Below are 21,115 nucleotides of genomic sequence, written 5' to 3' on the forward strand. Positions count from 1 at the left end.
AAGCAGAGAAAAGGTGAAGGGATCCCGGCCTCTGATGACACCCTGGAGGGACCCTAATGGTGGGCGCCTGCCCATCTATGCTCCAGCCTCCAGTCCCCAACCACTTTCCCACCCCCACCCAAAGTAATCCTGCTGTGCATCTGGAGGGCTCCGAAAATGTCCAAGATCACGGTCAGCAAATGGCAGACCTGGGACCTAAATCCCTGGGGGCTGGAGCTCCTTCCTCGGCCCAGCTGTGACTCCGCCGAAAACGAAGGCTCGGATGCAAGAGCTTTTTTTTTTTTTTTTTTTTTTTTTTTTTCAAAATCATCTTTAATGTATTTTTAATAATTTTTTTGCCTCATTTACCAGATAAATCATCTAAATAAATAGATGCTATACAGTCTCTTACCAATATCAGTACAAAAATAAACCGCGCTCTGCGTCCGCTCTAGCCCTCCCAGCACACACTCACTCGGCAAAGGCATGTGCTTGGAATCAACTCACACCCCCAACCCTCCCAAATACATTCACGTTGTCTGAACAAAGCTCGACGCTCATTCCGCGCAAAGGCAGCGTTCCTGTGCTGAGACGTGGAGGCCGGGCTGGCCACTTACAAAGCAAAGCTAAGCCACCTTACACGGGCATAGCGGCCCCCGCAGGAGGGGAGTCAGCAAGGGGATCATCACCCCGGAGGGATGACAGGGCTCGGCTGGGCATCACAAGTGGCCGTGTGGGGGTGGAGGAATCCTCTCCTCGCCCCATCCCACAGCAAGAGGAAAGTACCGACCGGGCTCTCTACATTCAAAATGGGGGGGGGGGGGCTGGAGGGGGGGAAGACAGGGGGTCCATCTCTTTCTAAGAACCCCCACCCCTGCAAGTACTGGCCTTCTGGGGAGGGGTGGGGTGGGAGCTCAGTGTCCCAGGCCCCACTGGGACGCTCAGGGCTGGGAAGAGGCCTGCCAGGCCGCACCCAGCCCCTCATAGAGGTCTCCATCCCAGGGAGCCGCGGGGAGCCCCGGCTCCCAGGGTTCTGCCCTCTCTGAGACGCGGGACGCTGAGGAAGGGGCAAGACGCGTTTTGCTGCAGCAGACAGAACATCAGCCGTCTCATTCCACAAAGAGCCCCCCAAATCTCCAGGCCTGCTAATTGCACAAACAGCTCTTTCAAAGTGCCCACGAGGCGGGAAGAGGTCCCATGTCCCCTGGGGGAGGGGGGGGTTCCTTCTATTGCAAGCCGCCAGCCGGGTCCCAAAGCCACGGGCGACGGCATTCAATCAGACAGACCCCCACCCCCGGCCACCCTCCCCACCACCCTCACATCTGTTGGGAGCCCCTGTCCTGGGAGACACCCCCCCCCCCAATTCCAAACTGCCCTTCCCCGACCCAGGGTCTCCCAGCTGGGCAGGGTGGAGGTGTCCAGCTGCCCCTCCTTCCCTGGTCCACCCCCACATACTCCTCTAGAGTCAACTTCCCAGGCTGGGAGGAACCACCAGAGGGGACCACCCCCCAATGGAAGCACTGAATTGACCCTGGACAACGAAGGATTAAGGAGGGAGGGGAGAGAGAGACTCAGGGATTTAGGAATCTTGCCAGCAGGGCACCCCAAACAAAAATGGGGTACAGGCTGTCTTTGGTTTGGGAACTTGGGGAGAAGGGGTCTGGGGGAAGAACCGCCCTATCCTTGCCTCAGCAGGGTTCTGCTGACTTCCTCAGGACAAAGCAGAGTGGGGAGAGAGCCCTGGGAGAGGGCGGGCAGGCCCCCCCCAAGCGCCCCCACTCTGATGATGGGGGAAAGGGAGAGGGAGCCAGCCTTTTACTTTTGCTCCCCTGGCGCCCCCCACCCCCCCACCCCTGCCATCTGGCTTTTTCTCCCTTACAGGGCTGGGGCAGGGGAGAGGGGGAGAGGACGCTCCTCGCTCCTCGTCGCCTGGGAAGTCACTTGCCCTCGGGGCACATTTGCACAAACCAGGAACCGAGGGCCCCTCCTCCTGGCAGCCACAGCCCCTGGCCGGGTGGGCCCGGGGCTTACACACAGCCTGACCCACCGTTCACCGCAGCCAGACGGCAGAGAGACACGGCAGAGGTCCCCCCAAAAGGAAAACTAGGTCGCTCCCGGCTGTGGCATTTCGGACGAATGGGAAGGGGACACGGAATGGGAGGAGGGAGAGTTTCGGGAGTTGAAGGCTGCCCTGAGAAGGTGACGGGACGCTCCCTCCCTCTCTGGGAGGGCAGAAAAAGAGAGGAGTGGGTAGGGTTGAAAAGTCACCTGAGTCAGAGAAAACAAGAGCCCCTCGGGGAAGAAGGACAGGGCCCAAGTGCCTCAGAGCCAGTGCTGACCCACGGCGCACCTGCACAGACACGTGCACACCTGTGGCTGGCCAGGTGAAGCCACAAAACCCCACTGCGTGCTGGGAGCATCGGAGGCCATCCTGCCCTCTGCTGACAGCTGTGAGCAAACGGAGTTGGGACAGAGCCCGTCACACGATGTGCTGTACAAGGGTGGTTAAGGGTGGGGTGCCCCCGACAAGTTCTCAGGTGCTGCGAATCGCCCCGCATTCCCCAGGTCAGGGTTTCTGAACAGGAGATTTGCAAGGCCCACGGCCCACGCCTGCAGGCAGCGCGCGTGGTCGCGAGGGCACGGGGCCGGGTGCGCCCACCTCACGGGTCAGGCGATGCGGGTGGGGGAGCTCCCCGGAGAAGGGGCTCGGCGGGCAGCCACCCCCAGGGGAAGACCTCTCTGAAGGGTCTGGAACGCACCCCAGCAACCTCAAAGCCTTCCTCCTGCCCCCTCATTTTGACCCAGTCCTTTCTGGCCAAAGCCAGCCTCCGTATCCCACCACAAAGCTGGGGTGGAAAGTGACACACTGTGACCCACCCCCACCCGCCGCCCCCAAAACGGAAAAGGGAAACCAACCAAAAAGGCGGGAGGGGGTGGCTCAAGGGAGAGGGTTTGGGCCTTCCCGTTCTCCTTTGGTTCCTGGGACCAGCTGCTGCGTCTCTAGAGAACACTGGTGGTGGAGGCATCCGGGGGTGGGGGGCCCAGAGATGGCACCCTGACCGACAGAGCGATGCCGGGCCTCCCCAGCCCCCCAGACAGACCACCGAGCCTTTCTGTAAACATCACACGCAGAGAAAGGGGCGAGGTGGCGGGAAAGTGTCAGGATCTTCCCCCCCTTCTCCTGTTCCATATATTTTTAAATAAAATAATTACCCCGCCCCCAACCCCTCCCCATCTCTGGAAGTCCCCACCCCAAGCCCAAAAGCAAACAGTTTACGAAGAGTAAAAACGGTGACTCAGAACTTCCCGCCGCGGTCCCGGAAGAAACCTTCAGCCGCCTGGGCCTCGCGGAAGGTGACGGTGACGGAATTGGCGGTGATATCGGTCACTGTCACTTCGCTCGGGGGGAGCACGGGAGTCCAAGGAGGGGGCCCCTCGGCCAGGTCTGCATCTGCGGCAGCCACGGGAGAGAAAGGCAGAGAGATGGGGGACAGCGTTGACGACAGCGTAGGAAAGGTGGGAGCGGGAGGCGGCATGCAGACCCCCGCCAGCCCAGCACCGGGTCCCCCTCCACGTCCGCGGCCAGGTCGGGGCCTAGCTCAAGGCTGGACACACGGGAGGACGCCACTACATTTATCTGCCCTGCCTGGACCAGTTCACCCACAGTGGGACCACGGGAGGAGGGGGACCAGGCTGAGCCGGGCCCTCTCTGGGCCTTACGGCAGCTGAACCTGATGACTCGCGGGGACTTTCCAGCTCTGAGGGGCTCTGGGACTGGGCCTCGGGGCCTGGCCACCTTACCCTCCTCCTCGGGGGGCTGCTCAGCAGGCTCCCACTCGCTGGCCGCCTGCAGGACGTCCGGGGCTGCTGGCTCCTGCAGGAAGAGCTCCCGTGGATGGCTGTGACTCTCCAGGTCGGGCCCGCGGGGCGGGAACTTCTTGCGTGAGAGCCGCAGGTACTTGTGGGCCTTGCGCGGCTTGCGGAGCGGGAAGGGCAGGGTGGGCACCAAGGGGCCCTTGTCCACCAGCTCGGGCGCCCCTGCCTTGACCACCCCCTCAGGGCTCCCGCTGCCGAGTGGGCGCGTCAGGGAGAAGCACAGCTTCTCCTTGCCCTTGGCCTTGTGGGAGCTCCGCAGGTCCATGCTGTACAGCCGCTGCGGGGGCAAGCCAGGGCACGGCGGGTCAGCCCTGCCCTCCCCGGCACTGCCGCGCCTCTGCTCATGCCGTTCCCCCCCCCCCCCCCCCGCCTGGAGTGCCCTTCCCTGCGTTCCGTGGCCCGGAGCCGGCCATCACCCCGACCCCCACCCCGGCCCAGAAAGCCAGCCCCGAGCAGCCCAGCTCCAGCCCCAGCCGGGTACAGCCACTCATCCTGGCCCCACGGGGCAGCCTCATCTCCCCAGGGGGCTGTAGGTGGCGCCGGGATGGGGGCTGCAGGGAAGATTACTCTGGTGCACGGCAGAGGAGCGTACGAGAGGTACAGACTGAACATCGACCAAGAAAAACCAAATCTTGGTTCGTGAAGCAGACAAATGAAGGAGTTCTTCTTCATCACAGGAAAGGCACTTCTGCTTACGAAAGGACCCCCAAAGGCGAAACAGCCAGGCCGTCGAGGAGATGGTGTGAGATGGAGGCCCTAAGGCTCCCGGGGCAAGTCACCAGGGGCGCACGGTCACGCGGCCACAGGGACAGTGCTCTGCCAGCAGCCTACAGGCGCTCCTGCCCCTGAGCGGCGCAGGCCCAGCCCCCTGCCGATGCCCCGTCTCACTCTCGTGAAAATGGGGCCGGAGGGCACGTTCTCCCGCCACGCAAGGGCTGGATTTTTGTACTCCGGGGATTGGACTGATTGACTTTGGCAGAAATTTAGACAAATCCACGAGAGATCCCTGGTGCTAAGGCGTCGGGAAGGCGTGGATCACGCTGGGAAGGTACCTTCTGCTGCCACCTGTCACCAGGGGCCAAGAGTCTCCACGGAGAGCGAGGCCCTCAGATGGGGCCTGCCGGTCAAACATCTCCCAGTTGGGAGCAAAGCCCACATGCGCAGGCTCCATTCGCCAGTGCTGCCCACTAATGCCCGTCACACGGCATGGGGCATGGGTGGTTATGGGACAGGAGGAGGGCCGACCAGGCGGAGATCGGGACAACACTGCCATGCTGGGAGGGCTTATCCGATGGCAGCTTTACCAAAACCTGCTCCTTCGGCCCGGCTCACAGACCATCACGAGCCCAGTAAGCTCCTCCCTCCTGCCGCCCACAGAGCGAGAACCTGCGGCTGCCCACAGCCGTCCAGGAGCACCCAGGGCCAGACCTGGGTTTGAATCCAGCTCTGGGTAAACTACCGGCCTCCCTGAGCCTCGGTTTCTTCGTCAGTGAGACGACGGAGAAAAGAGTGGCCAGCCTCTGAGACCGCCCCAACGATGCCCGCCTCGGGGAATTCACAGCCATGGGCAGTCCCCTGGAACCCTGGGCACTGTGGGTTGGGACCTCCAAGGCTAAGTCAGTAAAGACTCTGTGCTCCCACCTTCCTCGTGCTCTCTCTCTCTCACATCATCCACTCTGGGGGAAGCTAGTGGCCACACTGCAAGGCCACCCGGGAGCCCTTGGAAAGTACCAGGCCTCTTATCAACATCCCGTGCTGACCTGCTGGCACGCGAGCAGCCGGCCGACGGTCCAGCCCCGGTCAAACCTCCAGATGAGTGCGCCCTGGCTGACATCGTGACCGTAACCTGAACTAGAAATCACTAAGGAACCAGCCACAGGACCCCTGACTTCCTGACCCACCGGGACTGGGTGAGGTACTAAGTGTTTATTGCTCTAAGTTGCTAAGTTCGGGGCTAGTTTGCTACTTTCCTTCCTGGGACCCAATTCACACCAAACCCTGTGAAAATACCCATCGCATGAAGGGAATCCCACCTTATCTGGCAAAAGTCCCAGGTGATCTCTAATCAAGGGTGGGCAGGAGACTGGACATGTCTCCTCACCCTGCGTGGGGACCAAGAAGCCTTATTTTTGGCTTCAAATACCCGGGTGAACCTTATTCACTTAAGGAGAGCAGATACGCTGATCACCCCAATTTTACAGAGAACACTCGAGCTCAGAGAGGCAGAGACCTGCCTCAAATCACACAGCCACATCACTTCCAACTTCACCCGCGTTCCAAGCAGACCAGTGATGTCAGCAAAGTGGCCCCAAGACCTGGGTAACTTGGGGTGTCCCAGAGTCTAGACACAACCCCCCTGCCTGTGGCAGAGGATTGGAAAAGGGGGCCCCATAGGTTTCTTCTCACTCAAAAACGACACATTTCTAGGGCATTTCAAGACTACGGTCTCAGAATTCTGAGTGTCCTTTTCTTGGATTCTAAAATCCCCGGCTCCCACGTTTCCTCAGTTCTAACGTGTATGTGTCTGAGGTTCTCCAATGTTACAATCTTGTGTTCTGGTGACTTTGAGCATGATGAAGGCTAATTTACAAGATTCTAAGCTTTCAAAAGTCTAGGCTCCCACCAGCCATAGACCCATCTTCCCCCGTACCCACAGCACCTCCCGCCCAGGCTGTTTTCCTTCCTCACCTCCCCCCGTGGAGACGGACCCACTAAGTCCCCACCCCCCCCGTGCCCTGGGCAGAGCAAAGAGGTTAAGTGGTTCGGCTCCACTGGCTGGTGCAAATGCATGGGGTGGGGGAGGCTGGTAGGAGGAGCAAGGGGGGCCTGTGGGTGGGCACAAGGCTGGTGGCGTTACCTGCAGCAGAAGCCGCTTGGGTTTCGGACCTCTCTTCCTATACCCCGACGCTCGGTCTCTCTCCTCCCTGGGGTGCAAAGCAGATGGCAGAAGAAAAGCAAACACTGGTGACATTTAAGGGAAAGGAAAGCATCCGCTCCGCCCAGCCCTCCGCTGTCTATGGGGAAAGGGGGCACCCACCACAGGCCACTCCCCGACCCGGGAGTAGGGACTCCTCCCCATTGCCCTCGTTAGACCGTAACAGTGGGGTCCCATGTTCATATCCCAGGGTCTCGGTCTTCCCCTCTGACAAAAGGGGAGGGCACAGCCACCGGTCCTAATGCTGAGGAGGGACGCGGGCGACATCTCCAAAAGCAGGCGTGTCTTTACCGGGCTCCAAGGTCACGCCAGAGCCCCACTCTGCACGCCACTGGCAACACCCTCCAAAACAAAACAGTCTCCACCCTCAGGAGAGTTGTATAGAAACCTGCCAATCAAATTTGCCTCAGACGTCCCAGGGGGGCTGATGAGCATGGGCATGGTCCTTCTGTAAGCGAAGCCCTGCCCAGATTTCCCCCCATTTGGGATCTGCATGAACCTGGTGGAGAGGACAGGCCCTCACTGTATCATCTGGTTGGGGAAAGGGAGGAAAGCTCGCCTGTTCGGAGTCCCTGGTGGATGCCAGGTTCTCTGCTGGGTGCCCTCCCCACAACCCACCTGCACAAACACACACACAACCCAAGGATGTGTACAAAGTCACACGGGACACATGCGAGACATCACAACAGAGACTCCAGCAACAGCTTCAAAGCCATTTTCATTCCACCTTTTCATTTCATTCCATCCCACTTTCTATAGTTAGCCCCCACTGCAGAGGCCATGTGGGCAGGAGAGGGAATGCGGGGGCCGGGAGCGTGCCCCCTTCCCGCTGCGGGCTGTGTGACCCGGGGCGGTCTCTCCATCTGAGCTCAGCAAAACCGGCGAGTCCCAGGCAGCTGTTCCACCGCCAGCCCTCCTCGGGGCGGCAGCTGTCTGCCGTCTCCAGGGGTGCTGGGGAGACGCACCTCGTGTGGGGCCCTCCCTCCCTCCCTGCCTGTGCGCTTGGCCGCAGCCGGTCTGCCCCGGGGCCCCGGAGCCGGCGTCTGAAAGCAGCAGCCAAGGCGCTGTGATAGCAGCCGCTCGGCTGCCAGGAGGGACCTGCCAGCCTTTAAGGGTGAGAATCTTCTCTCGGAAGCTGGTGCTGGGCACCAGGACACCCTGTTCCAGGCCCAGCTCTCCCCTGATCCACGGGAGACCTTGGCCGGTCGCTTCCCCTCTGGACCTCAGTGTCCTCGTCTGGAGCGAGCGGTCGCTTCTCAGCCGGCACCAGGGCTCCTGGTAGAAGCAAGAGGGTTCCCTGGGATTTATCGAAATAGGGGAGAGAAAAAGCTAAAATGATAAAGTGAGGTGGAGGAGGAAGGGAAAAAAAAGAAGAGAGGAAGAGGAGGAGGAAGTAGACAGGGGGAAAGGGAAGGGCCTTAGGGGAAAAGAATAGTGATGGGAGCGTGTTTGTGACGTTTAGGTAAGTGTGGCGTATGATCATCACGTACCGGACGCTCTGCACAAGGCACTGCTCTACCTAAGGCCCCCCTGTGAGGGAGCCACTATTACTATCCTCACTTTATAGTTGTGGAAACTGAGGCACAAAGACGCTAAATGACTTGCCCCATGCCAAAATTCTGACAACTTCTGCCGCTGAGCTCCGGGCTCCAGGCCTAGTGAGGGTCAGGCCCAGGGTCCAATCAGGGCCCCCAGGGCAGGCCTGGAGCCCAGACCACATGATCCGGGTTTCCAATCTGCAGCGTGCATGCGTGCGTGTGTGTGAGTGTGTGCACGTGCATGTGTGAAGGGGGAGAGGTCCATTCTATCCAGTCCTTACCACCCAGGGCCTGGTTTCTGCCAGCCTTGGGTCCTACCCATCAATGGCCAGTGCCGTAGGGCTGTGGCGACTTAGGAGTCGTACCCTCTCGGCCTCTCCCTGCGGGCGGGACTCCCCAAAAGAGCCCCCTTGCCAGACTCCCTCTGAGTCTCTTTAAAACCCTGCAGAGCAGGTGTTCAATGGACATCATCCCTCTTTCACCTCCTTTTCACCAAGACTGAGAGAGAAGTCGGCTGAAGGTCACACAGTGGGTCTGTACAAGCCCTTCGTTTGTTCCTTAACTATTGACTTTCCCGACTCACTCAAAATAACATCCGGATCTTGCACCAGGACCTACACGGCACTCCCTGAGCTGCGCCCCCCATTCCCTCAGCTGCCCCATTCCTGCCTCATCTCCCACACCTTACCCGGCTCACATCACCCCAGCCAGCCACACTCACGGCCACGCTGGCCTCCGTGCTGTTCCTTAAACACTGGCTCTCACCCCGGGGTCTTTGTACTGGTTGTTCTCTTTACCTGGGATGTCCTCTAAAATACTCACTGGGCTCAATCCCTCGCTTAATCCGGGTCTCTGGTCACACCCCCCACCTAACCACCCACTGACCCCTGCACCCCGACCCATCCCCTCTCTCTGCCCCCAACCCCGTCTTTGCAGCAGTTATGACCATCTGATACTGTATACGGGGGTTTTTTTGATGATTTTTTATTGCCGGTCTCTGCACTGGAGCCCATGAAAATAGGGTTGTCTGTTGGTTTGGTTCCTTGCTGTGTCCCCAGACACCTGGAATAGTGTCTGGCACACAGCGGAACCTCAATACCTGTTGCACAAATGAACGAACGACCCTTAGTTACCATCGGGAAGATAATTCACACACGTGCGCCCACACTTACTGGCCTATAAAGTGCTTTCAGAAACCTTGGTCCCCATGAGAGCCCCATGAGATCAGCACTCTTATCCCCACTTCACAGATGGGGAAGATGAGGCTCCAAGAGGAAAAGGCCTTGCCCACCGCCACACAGCTGGCGAGTAGCAGAGCTAGGATGCTAACCCAGGACTTTGGCACCTGCCCGGCACTCTCCTCGCTACAGTCCGGGACATTCCACAGGATTTCCCCAAGCACCCAGGGGCAAGAAAGAAGCTGAGGGACAGGGACACCCTGATTTTTAAAGGAAAGAACCATGGAAGGTTTTCCTTGGAATCGGCAAGAGGAAAGTTCCTGGGGGAGAAGCCATGGAAAGAGGGCAAGGAGGGCCAGAGGAAGGGCATCTGACTTGGGAGTCAGAAGCCCTGGGTTAAGTCCTAGGCGGGCTGCTTCCCAGCTGCGAGACACCCGGACAAGCTCCTCAGCTCCTCAGAGCCTCGGTTTCCTCATCCATCCAATGAGACCCTCATCCCTGTCTCAGGAGGCTACCTCGAAGGGCCAAATGAAAACAATTTTATGAAAAGATCCCGCCCTGCAGGGTCTCCAGGGAAGAGGCAGGAGGGTTTGGGCTGCCTGCTGGCAGGGAGGTTGGTCAAGCTGGAGCTCATGCAGCAGATGGGGATGGCAAGATTCAAAAGGCTCCCACATCAGGAGAAACAACATTTTGTCAAAGGCTCCCCGCTGAGATGCGCCCTCACTGCCCACGGGTGGAGCTGCCAATCGCTAACCAACCTTCGGAATCGGAGCAGAGCACTGGCAGGTAAGGGAGACTGAGGTAAGGGAGCTTTGCCCAGGGCCACTGAGCTGGGAGGCGGCCAAGTGGGATGGACCAGAACTCAGATGTCCTTGCTCCAAAGCCATGGTCCCTGGCCCTTCTCCAGCTTCACCGGACCTCCCTTCACTTGGTGGGAGAATCTCTCTCTGATCTGTCCCCAAGGCCATGACTAGGCATTACTGATACTGTGCCCCTCACACAGGGCGTCTGTGAAAAGCATGTTTACACTCTTCGCAGCAACTGAAACCCCAACTTTAGGGAAACCGGGGCCGGTATTATTACAGATGGCCCATTTTACAGCAGAGAGACCGAGGCCTGGGGAGGTTAGAGAAGTGGCCAGCGTCACTCAGCGACAGGAATGGGACCCAGGACCCCCAGCTGCAGACTAGACCAGGCTGGCCCCACCAAGTCCCCGACCCCCATGCCCATGACCCTCATCCGGAGCCAAGCCAGCGGCAGGCTGAGGCCCCCTTACTTCTCCTCATAGGCCATGACCAGGCGGGGGTCCAGGATGTGCTCTTCTGGCTCCCATGTGCTGTACCTGGGGAGAGAGATGAGAGGTCAGACGCGGCCCTGATCCCCACTGGCATTCACAGAAGCTACGGCAGTTCCACCTGGGCCCACTGGGGGCAGGGGCGGGGCAGGCTTTTGGCCCTTCCCAGGTCCAGCATAATTGTCACCAACTCCCGAGAGCTGTTGCTGGCTGCCCAGGCTGGGTCAGGAGGCTCCCACGACACTAGGACTGCCCTCATTCTGAGCACCGATCACATCAGCCTCTAAATAAGTGTGTCTAACTCCCAGTTAGACCTCGTGTTCACCTCAGAAGCACAGGGTCCTTCTCCCAGGATTCCCTTCCGATGAGAGGCATGAGCATGTGGTCAAGAGCGGAGGCTCTAGAGCCAGACCAGCTGGGTTCAAATCCCAGCCCTGCCCTTGCTCGCCACACAACCTTGAAGGATTTCCTCAACATTTCTGTGCCTCCATTTCCCCAACCATAAAGAACTCCCGTGCTGCTCAATGCGTTCACCTAAGGGCTCTGTGCCTATTCCTTTTGCTGTCCCTAGCCATCTTCAAGCCCTGGCCCCAGCATGGCCCTCTCTGCCTGGGCCGAGCTACTCCCTCCCTCCTCGGTACACATCTGCACCTTCACGGCCAGGTCTGAAATTCCCTTGTCGGGCCCGGCACGCAGCAGGAATTTGGTAGATGTCTAGTGACTGACTGCTACAGAGATGCCACGGCAGGCCTCCTTGGTATTTCCACCACCCCCACACCAGAGACCATCCCCTGTTGGGACAGATCTGGAAGTCAGAGCTCAGCAGTTCCACAGCTCAAGCCACCTTTGTTCCGCATGCACTATCATTTACTTAATATCTGCCTTTCAAATAGATCGCTTTTTTTTTTAAGTGTATTTATTTATTCTTTTTGAGACAGAGTGTGAGACTGGGAGGAGCAGAGAAAGAGAGAAGGAAAAAGAATCCCAAGCAAGCTCTGCGCTGTCAACTCAGAGCCCCAAGCGGGGCTCGAACTCACGAACCACGAGATCATGACCTGAGCCGAAATCAAGAGTCAGACGATTAACTGACTGACCCGCCCAGGTGGCCCTAAAGCAGATCATTTTTTTTAGTTTAATAATTTTATTTTAAAATCAAACTTTAGGGGTGCCTTGCTGGCTCGGTCAGAGGAACATGAGACTCTTGGTCTCGGGGTCGTGAGTTTGAGTCCCATGTTGGGTGTAGAGATTACTTAAAAACATAGATAAAAAAAACTTTATATCACTTCATGGATGGAAAAACTAGTATAGTTCACCATAAACAGATGCCAGTGCATAAAAAACTACAAGTTTTAAAACACAAATCTAAATGTGTGTATGCTCACATACACATACTCAAACATACAATACACATACAAACATATAAATACAGATGTGTGTTCATGTGTGCGCACGTATGCATACAAACAACACCAGAGCCACGGACTATGATTCTGACCCAGGTGGCCCCCAGCTGCGCTGGGTAAGAAGGGAGGTGAGAAGTGTCACGGAGGTGTTAGGAGGCAGAAAGAGGCTGGGGGCAGCCCCTCCTCGGCCTGCCTCCTAATCAGCCGAGCTAAAACCTTCACCTTCAACTGTCCTGGGACACTGATACCCACCAGCAGTCCAATCCGGATTCGAACAACAAGCTACCCAAGGACAGAATCCTTTCCTCCTTCCTTCCACGGACGCCTCTGCGCACCTACTGTGCGTTGGGCCCCGTGTCAGGCTCTGTGGACTCAGCAACAAAGGTCTGTGCCCTGAGGACCTTATAGCCCTTACCCAAGTGCCACAGGCCCAGCCTGATCAGGCACAATGACACCTTCCTTGTACGTGCTGTTCTCTCCTCCTGACGGCCAGTCCCTCGGTGACCACCTCCTCATCCTTTAGGAGCCAGGCCCTTGTAGCTTCCCCTGACATCCTCTCCAAGCTGTCCCACTCCCAGCCTCCTCCCTGCTGCTCGCCACAGCCTGGGCACTTGGTACTTCCAAAATTATTGATGAACCCAGCTGGTATCTTGGTTGGCAGGCTGTAAGCCCTCCCCAGGGTGCCCAGCCCAGCCCCAGTCCCTCGGTGCTCTGGGAAAGGTGACAGAAACCACTGCAGAGTTTTGCTCACCCTGAAGAAATGCTAAAACTTTTTTTTTTTTTTTTTTTTAGTAGTTGGAGTAATGCCCAAAGTGTAAGCAACCAGAGACTGGCAAAGAAGACTCCAAACCTTCCTCTCCCAAAACAAAGGTTGACTTTCCCCAACTGTAACTAGAAACAAGAAAAGAGGAATTTTGTGTTCCTCCTGTGTCCTCTGTCCCCTGCCTCACCCTCTCTGCTCTGTTAAAATATGCCTACAGTGTTCTAGTCCTCTCTGCCCTGCCCATTTCTTTGTTGATGGAGGTGCTGTGTGGTTCCTGGCAAGTCCCCAACCTCCTCTGGACCTCAGTTTCCTCATCTTAAGAATCACCACCATCATGGTAACAGCACGACTGCCAGGGACTCCTCAATTCTTCACAAAACCCCTATGAGGTAGGTTACCCCACTTAAAGACGAAGAAACGGAGGCACAGAGGGTAAGCATCTTGCCAAGGTCACTGAGACAGCACGTGACCAGTCTGTGGTTGGAACTGTTGAATCTTGGCCACCCTCTACCTTTGGGTCTCTCACATGTCACTGCACCTGGCTCCCCGCCGGACTGTAATGTCTTCGGGAGAGGGGCAGTGCCCGACTGACCATGCCCTGTGTCTGACGGGGGCCTCGTACACAGTACGTGCACAGAAAGGGTCAGTGGATTCAGAGGACATTGTTACTGGGCTGGGGCTGCTGGGGGTCTGAAACAATGGGAAAGGGTCAGACCAGGCAGCAGGAGGCCAGGTCCTGCTCCGTGCTGCGCGAGAGAAAAAGGAGGGGGACTGCGCTACGTCTCACTCTCTCCGACATCCCTGTCCCATGAAGTGGAGGCCATTAGCCCCGCTCCTCAATGTGGAGAGAGAGACCACGTCGAGGGCAAACCCGCTTTGCGAAGAACTGGGCGCGAGCAGAAGAGCACCCAACCGGCGGGGCCCACAGCCTAGATACCACGGAGCTGAGTCTGCGCGTCGCAGGGCGGGATGGGGCGGGGCGTGCAGGGGGACGGGCGCGGGCTGGGCGGGAACGGAGCGCTCCGCGGGGCGGGGCGGAGAGCCCCACTTGGCCCCGCCCCGCCCCCTGCAGCGGGGCCGCCGTGAGCGCGCACGCACGAGGGGCGCGCCCCGGATTACCAGGCCAGCCAATGAGGGGCGGGGGCGGGGACGGCGCGCGCCGGCTCCGAGGTAAACACGGCCACGTGACCGACCGCCCCGCCCCGCCCCCCCCCCCCCCCCCCCGAGTCCGGGTAAACAGGCTCGCGGCCGCCCCGCCTGGATTCCGCTGCGCAGGCTCCCGCCGTGCAGGGGGCGGGGCCCCCCAGAGCCAGGCCCGCCCTAGTACCCCCACCCTCCCATTTAAAGCCCTCCAAAATACGAAGCAGCGAGGCGGACTCGGGTGCACCAGTAAGTCCGCCGCTGGAGCCTCCAGTTACTCATCCGTGAAGTGGGACTAATGTGAGAATTAGTTGTGCGAAGCCACGTGAAGCACTTAGTTCAGCGTGACACACAATAAAAGCAAATACTCGTTAAGAAATCAGTTCCAAGCAAGTGCAAAAACCTCCCAGGCCCCAATCCTGGACTCTGCTGCTGCTGCCCAAACCCTGCGCTGGAAGGAGATGACGCCCTTCCTCTGCCCCTGGCATTGCTGTGAAACTTTTCTGGTCTCAGGCAGCCTTGCCAGGGTCCTGTGAGGCTAGGGCTCCATTTCACAGGTGGAGAAATGGAGGTGAAGAGGTTGAGGGCTTTGCCCTGGGTCACACAGCTTGTAAATCTACAGAAGGAGGGTTCAAAGGCAGCCTGGTCTGCCTAGGCACTCCAAAGTCTAGGCACTTCTTACTGAAGAGTCAAAAGGCCAAAGGACAAAAGATCCTCAGTCACCTTTGGCAGAGCTGACTGTGTATCACAGGGGCTAGGTCCCCAAATTCTGGGGTCAGGCAAACCATAGTTCAAATGATCCCAGCTGTATATGACCCTGGGCATGGCCTCCTCTGCTGTGGATTTGTTTCCCCATCTGTAAAATAGGTTGCCATGAGGCAATTAAAAATGGGCCAATACCTGACTCAGACAAGGTGCTTACTGACCAGCAGCCTGATTATTGCTGTACCCACTGACAATACCATTACCAAAGCCCCATGGAGGCAGTCCTCCCTAAAAGATGGGGTAGTATTCACAAGTGGTAAAAGAAGGAAGGAAGGGAGGAATGCATTCCCAAAAGGGGAGCAGCAGTCCTGGGCAGGCTGAAATAAGTGGGGTATCTGACAGTCTCCGTGGGGCAGAGAGCCTGTACCTGGTGACTTAACATCCATCACCCTGTTCCCCTGGCCCCTCCCTGGGCAATTTGCAGTACCTTCCAGAACAAACAAGATAGCTCCTCTGCCCCATCTGCTGGGGATGAAGGGCAGTCATTTGTCTGCAGTTGGGGAGAGAAAACGGGCAAAGCATGTAATGGTCTAAAAGGGGCCTGGCACAGTGTTTGTTTAAATCATGGTTTCTGTTATTAACATAAGCCTCCTTGGCCACGGCGAGGAAGGTGCTGCTGAGCAGGAGAATCAGACTCTCCCCCCAGCCAAGGCTCCCAGGCCTGCCCAACTACCCACTCCCCAGCCTCTTTCTCAGCCTCTTCTCCAAGCAAGGCCCCCTGAGAAGAGGAGACTAAGCCCCAGTGGATTATAAAAGGGCCTGGGTTCTCCTGCTCTCCCCCTGACTGAACCTGTCTTCCCCCAAGTCAAGTGGGGTGATACAGCAGGTGGCATGGGGTTGGAAGTTATACTCTTGTAATGATCCCCCCCTTGGGCCTCAGTTTCCCCATCTGAGGACTGACCCAAATCATTTCTAAGGCTATGTTGAGTTTTTATGGCGAATGAGATTTCCCAGATCCCTTTCCTGGCTGCAGGGAAACCTAGAAGCTGAGCTGTCTGACTTTGTGTTAACGACAAACATTTCCTAAGTGCCTGGTCACCTGAGAAACCACCAGTACTTTATCTCCATCATCTAATCCTCACAACAATGCTGTGACACAGGCCTCACTATTCCAACCTGGAGATGAGGGACCACAGGCCCCACCATGTTGGGGACCTGGACGGCTGTGAACCAGGCCAGGAACCCAGGACCAACGTGCAGGAGAGTCAGGGGTGCCCCAGGTCATCTGGTCAAACAGGACTCCCAGAACCTTTGGGGAGTCACCAAAGGCAGGCATTAGGGCCCCCCTGGTGGTCTCAGCCTGTTAAGAAACAAGTGGCATCAGGGTGAGGGGCTCAGGCCAGCAGAAGCACGAGGGACTGCCTTTGGAGTGCTAGGCCCTTCTCTCCTGGCTGAAGCTCTGGTAGGCAGACATATCCGTTTGGGATTTAAAAAGTGGAAGAAGGAAAAAAAATAAAATGATAATAAAATAAAATAAAATAAAATAGGGGCGCCTGGGTGGCGCAGTCGGTTAAGCGTCCGACTTCAGCCAGGTCATGATCTCGCGGTCCGTGAGTTCGAGCCCCGCATCAGGCTCTGGGCTGATGGCTCAGAGCCTGGAGCCTGTTTCCGATTCTGTGTCTCCCTCTCTCTCTGCCCCTCCCCCGTTCGTGCTCTGTCTCTCTCTGTCCCAAAAATAAATAAACGTTGAAAAAAAAAAATTAAAAAAAAATAATAATAATAAAATAAAATAAAATAAAAAGTGGAAGAAGGAACTTTTCATTGAGAGGTACCTCTGTTTAGAGAAGGAAATCTTTCAAAAGATGGGAGCCTACACAGGAGGAAAAATAGCCAACAGTGCTGTGAAGGCCAACAGGCTGGTGACCACACCCCAGTGCAGTGCCTTCTGGCGCACAAGCTGAGTGGGGAGTGTGCACCCAGGGAGTCAGCGCTCCTGCGGCCGACCCTAGTAATCTTCCTTTTCTAGCTCCCCCTCAACTCGTAACTGCTTCTTCACCCCGATGGGTCCACCTCTCACCTGCCGTGAGGAGCAGGGGATCCCCCTCCAGTTCTGGGGTGTTGGGGAGGGGGCAGCAGGGGCAGCGGGAGCCAACCAGCGCATTATCTGGTGGGCCAGCCACCGACCCCAATCCTCAGGACGCCTGCAGGGTGCCCTGAACACACGGGCCCAGGACTTTCACCCGCAAGGTGAAGGAGGCTGGGAGAGGGGAGCAGGGCCTGGCCTAATGAGCCTGTTTTGTAGAAAGGGAAGCTCAGGTGACATAGGCTGTATTCCCCTCTGCTCTGTTTCCCCACCAGGCTCCCATGATGCTCCTAGAATCCAATACCAGCTCAGCCCTCAACACAAACACAGCAGAAAGCCCCCTGCACAGAGAGCAGAGGCTCTGGGCCAAGGGGGTTTCCAGGAGGGCAAGGAGGCAGGGCACCCACAGACCAATGAAGAGGCCCCACGACTTGCTCAGTCCCTCCCACTCCCACCGCCCTGTTGGGAGGTGATTGGCTACTAGGAAGGTTCCTGATTGGACCTTAGCAGGAGAGGTGGAGCCACTGAGAGAAGTCCTGGATCCAGCACCCTGTCCCCCAACTCCAAGATGGAAGAGGCACAGAGGGGACATCCGCAAGCGGGGAGGCCCAGTTCAAGTCCCACCTCTGCCTCCACTTGCTGTGGGACCTAAGGCAAGGTGCTTACCTTCTCTGAGCAAGCTTTCTCATCTTTAGACATCACCACCATACCTGCTTCACAAGGCTGCATGGAAACCTGCTTGGTAGACTGGAGAATGCTGTCCAAAGGCATAGGGGGCTCAGGCTCTGCCCCTAGCTCTATGGCACGGAGGACTCATGCTGCACTGGCTAGACGTGTCTAATCCAGCCCCACAAACCCGCACTCGGCCTGTATCTGTTCTGCCTCCACCTGGCGAGCAGCCGTCTCTGAAGCCAAGACGCTGGGCCTTCACCTCCCAGGTGCCAGGAAAGGCCAGAAGGAGGGGAGGGGAGGCTGCAATCAGTAGATGAAGCTCAACCCAGAGGAGAGCAGGAGAGAAGAGGAGCTGGGGCCCACCTTGGCCCTCATGTCCTTCTAGCCCCTCAGCTGGCAGAGGGGACACTGAGACCCAGAGAAGAAGATGATTTAACCAAGGTCCAATGGCCAATTACTAAAGCAGCTAGCTAAAAGCTAGGCAGGAGAGAGGCAAGAGGCATAGAGAAGGGTGAACAGGTAGGCAGACACACAGACACACGGACAGACACACACACACACACACACACACACACACACACACACAGGAGCCTTACTTTGGAGGCCATCCTTTCCATTTCACCAGATATTCGACTTTACCCTGGGAAGAAAGAAGAGCAGAAACAGTGAGATACACGGCTGCCCCCAAAACCACTCCCGGGACAGTAAGGCCCAACCCTACTGTGCACTGATGTTCCCCCAACACATACACAGCCCAGGGACACGCCCCCTCCCACAAGATCCCCCACCAACCCAGACGCCCAAACTTTGGCTGCTGCGTGATCACCCCTGGACTGTCCTTCCTGCGAAAGCACAGGCGCACGTCTGGCCCCAAACATTTCTGGGGCTCCTGCGGCAGAAGCTCAGAGCTCGTGTCACACGTGGGGAAACTAAGACCAAATGGGGCAGGGGTCGCCAAAGATCCAGTGTCCAGAGTCCCAGTGCTAAGACCGTAAGTCTTAACTTTTTAGAACAGAAGACTCTCCAGGTCCTAGAAAAATTCCTCACTGGTGTGTTTCCCGTGGTGCTGGCCCCACCAGCCAGCCCCCTCTCTGGGAGAGGATGCCTCCGGCCCAGAGGTGACCCCCAGAGACTTTAGGACTCTCAACTCAAAAGACCCTGGTGGGACCCCAGAGAAGACTAACAAAGTCTCCACCTTCAGAAGTGGGGGTCACATCTCTAGTAGTTACAAAATAGAGCCTGACCCCTCCCTTCCTCACTGACCGGGCCTGGCTTTCCAGTCCAAACCCATCCACACCGAAACGTTAAGACCAAGACGTGTCACCTCCTCAAAGAGGCCTGCCCTGACCAACCTTGCTAAGGCCATCTCTCCCACCTTCCACCTCTCTTTCTGCATAGCACAGGGCCCCACTTGAGGACATCTGCATGTATTTCCTCGTTCGTTATGTGTCTCCTCTGCCAGAATGCCAGCTCCATGAAGGAAGGGATGCAGTCTTCCCTGGGGCTGAGAATGCCGCCTGGTACATAACAGGCCCTCGAAAAATATGTTTTGAATGAAGGCTGAAGGAACGATGTTCCTCACCCTCCACGAAGAAGGAAGGTAACCGCTGTATCTGCTTAGGCTGCAGTGCATGGAAAACACCGGGCTTTGTGGAATAAATTAAAATCGAGGAAACCTTGGAAGAAGGGAGAAGGAGGCGGAAGGGCAGCCCCAAGAGTTCAACCCCATCAGAGCTGGGGGAAAGAAAATCCCCACCTCAAACTTCACCCTTGGCCCAAGATGCCGGGACTGAGTTTTCTCTCTCCAAAGAAGATGAGCTAGCAATGAGCCAACTTGAGCTCCCGCTCTACCCCCATCTCTAGCTTGCTGTGTGACCTTGACCAGGTCATTTCCTCCGCCTGGGTCTGAGTCTCTGCCTCTGTCAAACAGGAGGGAGAAGGCGATCTCTAAGACCCCTCCCAGCCCTGCCACTGAAGCCTCCCAAGGGGCTGCAGAGAGGAGACAAGGGGACAGGATGGTGGTGACTGCCAGAGGATGAACTTTCCCCAAGGGCTTCCATCCCCAACCTCCAGCGCGAGGCGACCACTCTGCAAACAGGTGCACAGGACGTACGGACCGCCAAAGCCAAGCCCTGAGGCGCGGGTACCCGAACCCAGTGGAATAGATGCCTCCTTAAATTGCAGGGCGTCTGTTTGGGAGGCGAAGGGAAGGGGGAGGAGCTTAGAGGATGCCCCAGCGCCGTAGGCGGCTTCACTGAGCCTGGCCGGGCGGGGCTGAGAGTTGGGGTGGGGAAGACAGAGAGGTGTGCGCTGGAAGACCGGGAAAAAGACCGAGGTGGGGGTAGAAGGGATCCGAAAAGGTCGAAGTCCAGAGTTAGTCTTCGGAGGCGGGAGGCTGAAGCTCCGCCTCCAACTTCAAAGGTCTCGGTACCGAATCGAGAGTCTTGAGTTCGAGACCCAGCTCCGACGCTAACACACCAGGCAAGCCTTTTCCTCAACTTGGGCCTCAATCTCCCCTTATTTAGAATGAGGGGAGGTTGAGGAAGGATGGCGTTCAGGATCCCTACAGTCTGATCCTACTCTCCAGCTCTGGCGGGCTCAGCTGCCCCCAGGATGCTGGGGCGACAACTTTTATTCTACTCCGTCCTACAAGGCGGCGGGGGAAACTGAGGCACGGACTGGGGAGACGAACCCAGCAGCGCGGAGCTGCCTGGGCCCCCCGCCCCACTTTTCCCCCTCGCCGCCAGCGTGGAGGGGACGGTGCTGGGGACAACAGGGGACCCCACAGGGGTCCTGGGAGCCGCCCCCAGGCAGCCTCACCTTCCGCACGCGCTTCTTCCGGATGCTCTCCACCGCGAACACCTGCTCGCCGATGGCTGACAGCTCCATGCGGGGCGGCGGGCGAGCGGGCCCGGGGCCGGGCCGGGCCGGGCCGGGGGCGGAGCTGCGGGGCCGCGGCTGAGGCGCGCGATGCTCGGGCCGGCGGGGACCCCGTCACCCTCGCCCGGGCGCGCACGCGCACGCGCACGCGCGCACACCCCCTCGCGCTCCCTCACGCCGCCGACGTTCCATTTTTGAACCTGCGCAACGTTTTCCTCTGCGCGAGCGAGCGAGCGAGCGAGCGCGCGAGGAGGGGGCGGGGCGGGGGCTCGGCTCGCGCCCGGCAGGTCACGCCCCTCCCTCCCGGGCCTCCCTCGCCCCGCCGGCCCCGCCCCCTGGCCCCGCCCCACGATGGAGCCCCGCCCCACCCGCCGCCGCGCCGCGGGCCGCGAGCTCCTGTTCTGCGGAGCCGGCCCGCGGGACTTATTTGGCGCCGGTGTTGCTTGGCACTGGGGCGGAGCGAGATCTTAATACCGAGACGCGTTTCTTTAAATGCTCCCGGCGACCCTGAGAGGCCGGAAACGACACGCCCCGGTTGGGCAGATGAGAAGCGGGCCGACCTCGGAGGCCAAGCGGCCCACCTCCTACGGGGGACGGGCGGGGCCGGGGCGCGGACCCCAGAGCGGCGGGAGGGCGGGGCCAGCCGAAATTTCCTTCTGAAGACAGAGG

General features: G+C 58.2%; 1 protein-coding gene across 2 annotated transcripts; it reads right to left on the reverse strand.

Moving 5' to 3' along the window:
• Positions 1–311: 311 nt before the first annotated feature.
• Positions 312–20,681, reverse strand: CBX7 (chromobox 7). 2 transcript variants are annotated; one of them, XM_045462475.1, is made up of 6 exons: positions 20,387–20,681; positions 18,163–18,206; positions 10,783–10,848; positions 6,713–6,779; positions 3,781–4,132; positions 312–3,430 (listed from the first exon to the last, which is right to left on the reverse strand). In XM_045462475.1, exons 1-6 carry the CDS (start codon positions 20,453–20,455, stop codon positions 3,276–3,278), a joined length of 753 nt encoding a protein of 250 aa, XP_045318431.1. In that variant the 5' UTR covers positions 20,456–20,681; the 3' UTR covers positions 312–3,275. The 2 variants fall into 2 exon arrangements, with proteins under 2 accessions (XP_045318431.1, XP_045318432.1); XM_045462476.1 differs by having other exon boundaries at positions 3,781–3,853; positions 20,387–20,680.
• Positions 20,682–21,115: the final 434 nt, after the last annotated feature.

The sequence above is a fragment of the Leopardus geoffroyi genome, chromosome B4 (assembly GCF_018350155.1).
Source record: "Leopardus geoffroyi isolate Oge1 chromosome B4, O.geoffroyi_Oge1_pat1.0, whole genome shotgun sequence".
In the NCBI taxonomy this organism is placed as follows: domain Eukaryota; kingdom Metazoa; phylum Chordata; class Mammalia; order Carnivora; family Felidae; genus Leopardus; species Leopardus geoffroyi.

Bases quoted from the DNA above. Each gene is read 5' to 3' on its own strand.
- CBX7 (XM_045462475.1), bottom strand. From the start codon at position 20,455: ATGGAGCTGTCAGCCATCGGCGAGCAGGTGTTCGCGGTGGAGAGCATC. The intron at 18,207-20,386 runs GTGAGGCTGCCT...CTTTCTTCCCAG, and splicing joins GGAAGAAGCGCGTGCGGAAG to GGTAAAGTCGAATATCTGGT. The intron at 4,133-6,712 runs GTAACGCCACCA...TTGCCCCCGCAG, and splicing joins CCAAGCGGCTTCTGCTGCAG to CGGCTGTACAGCATGGACCT.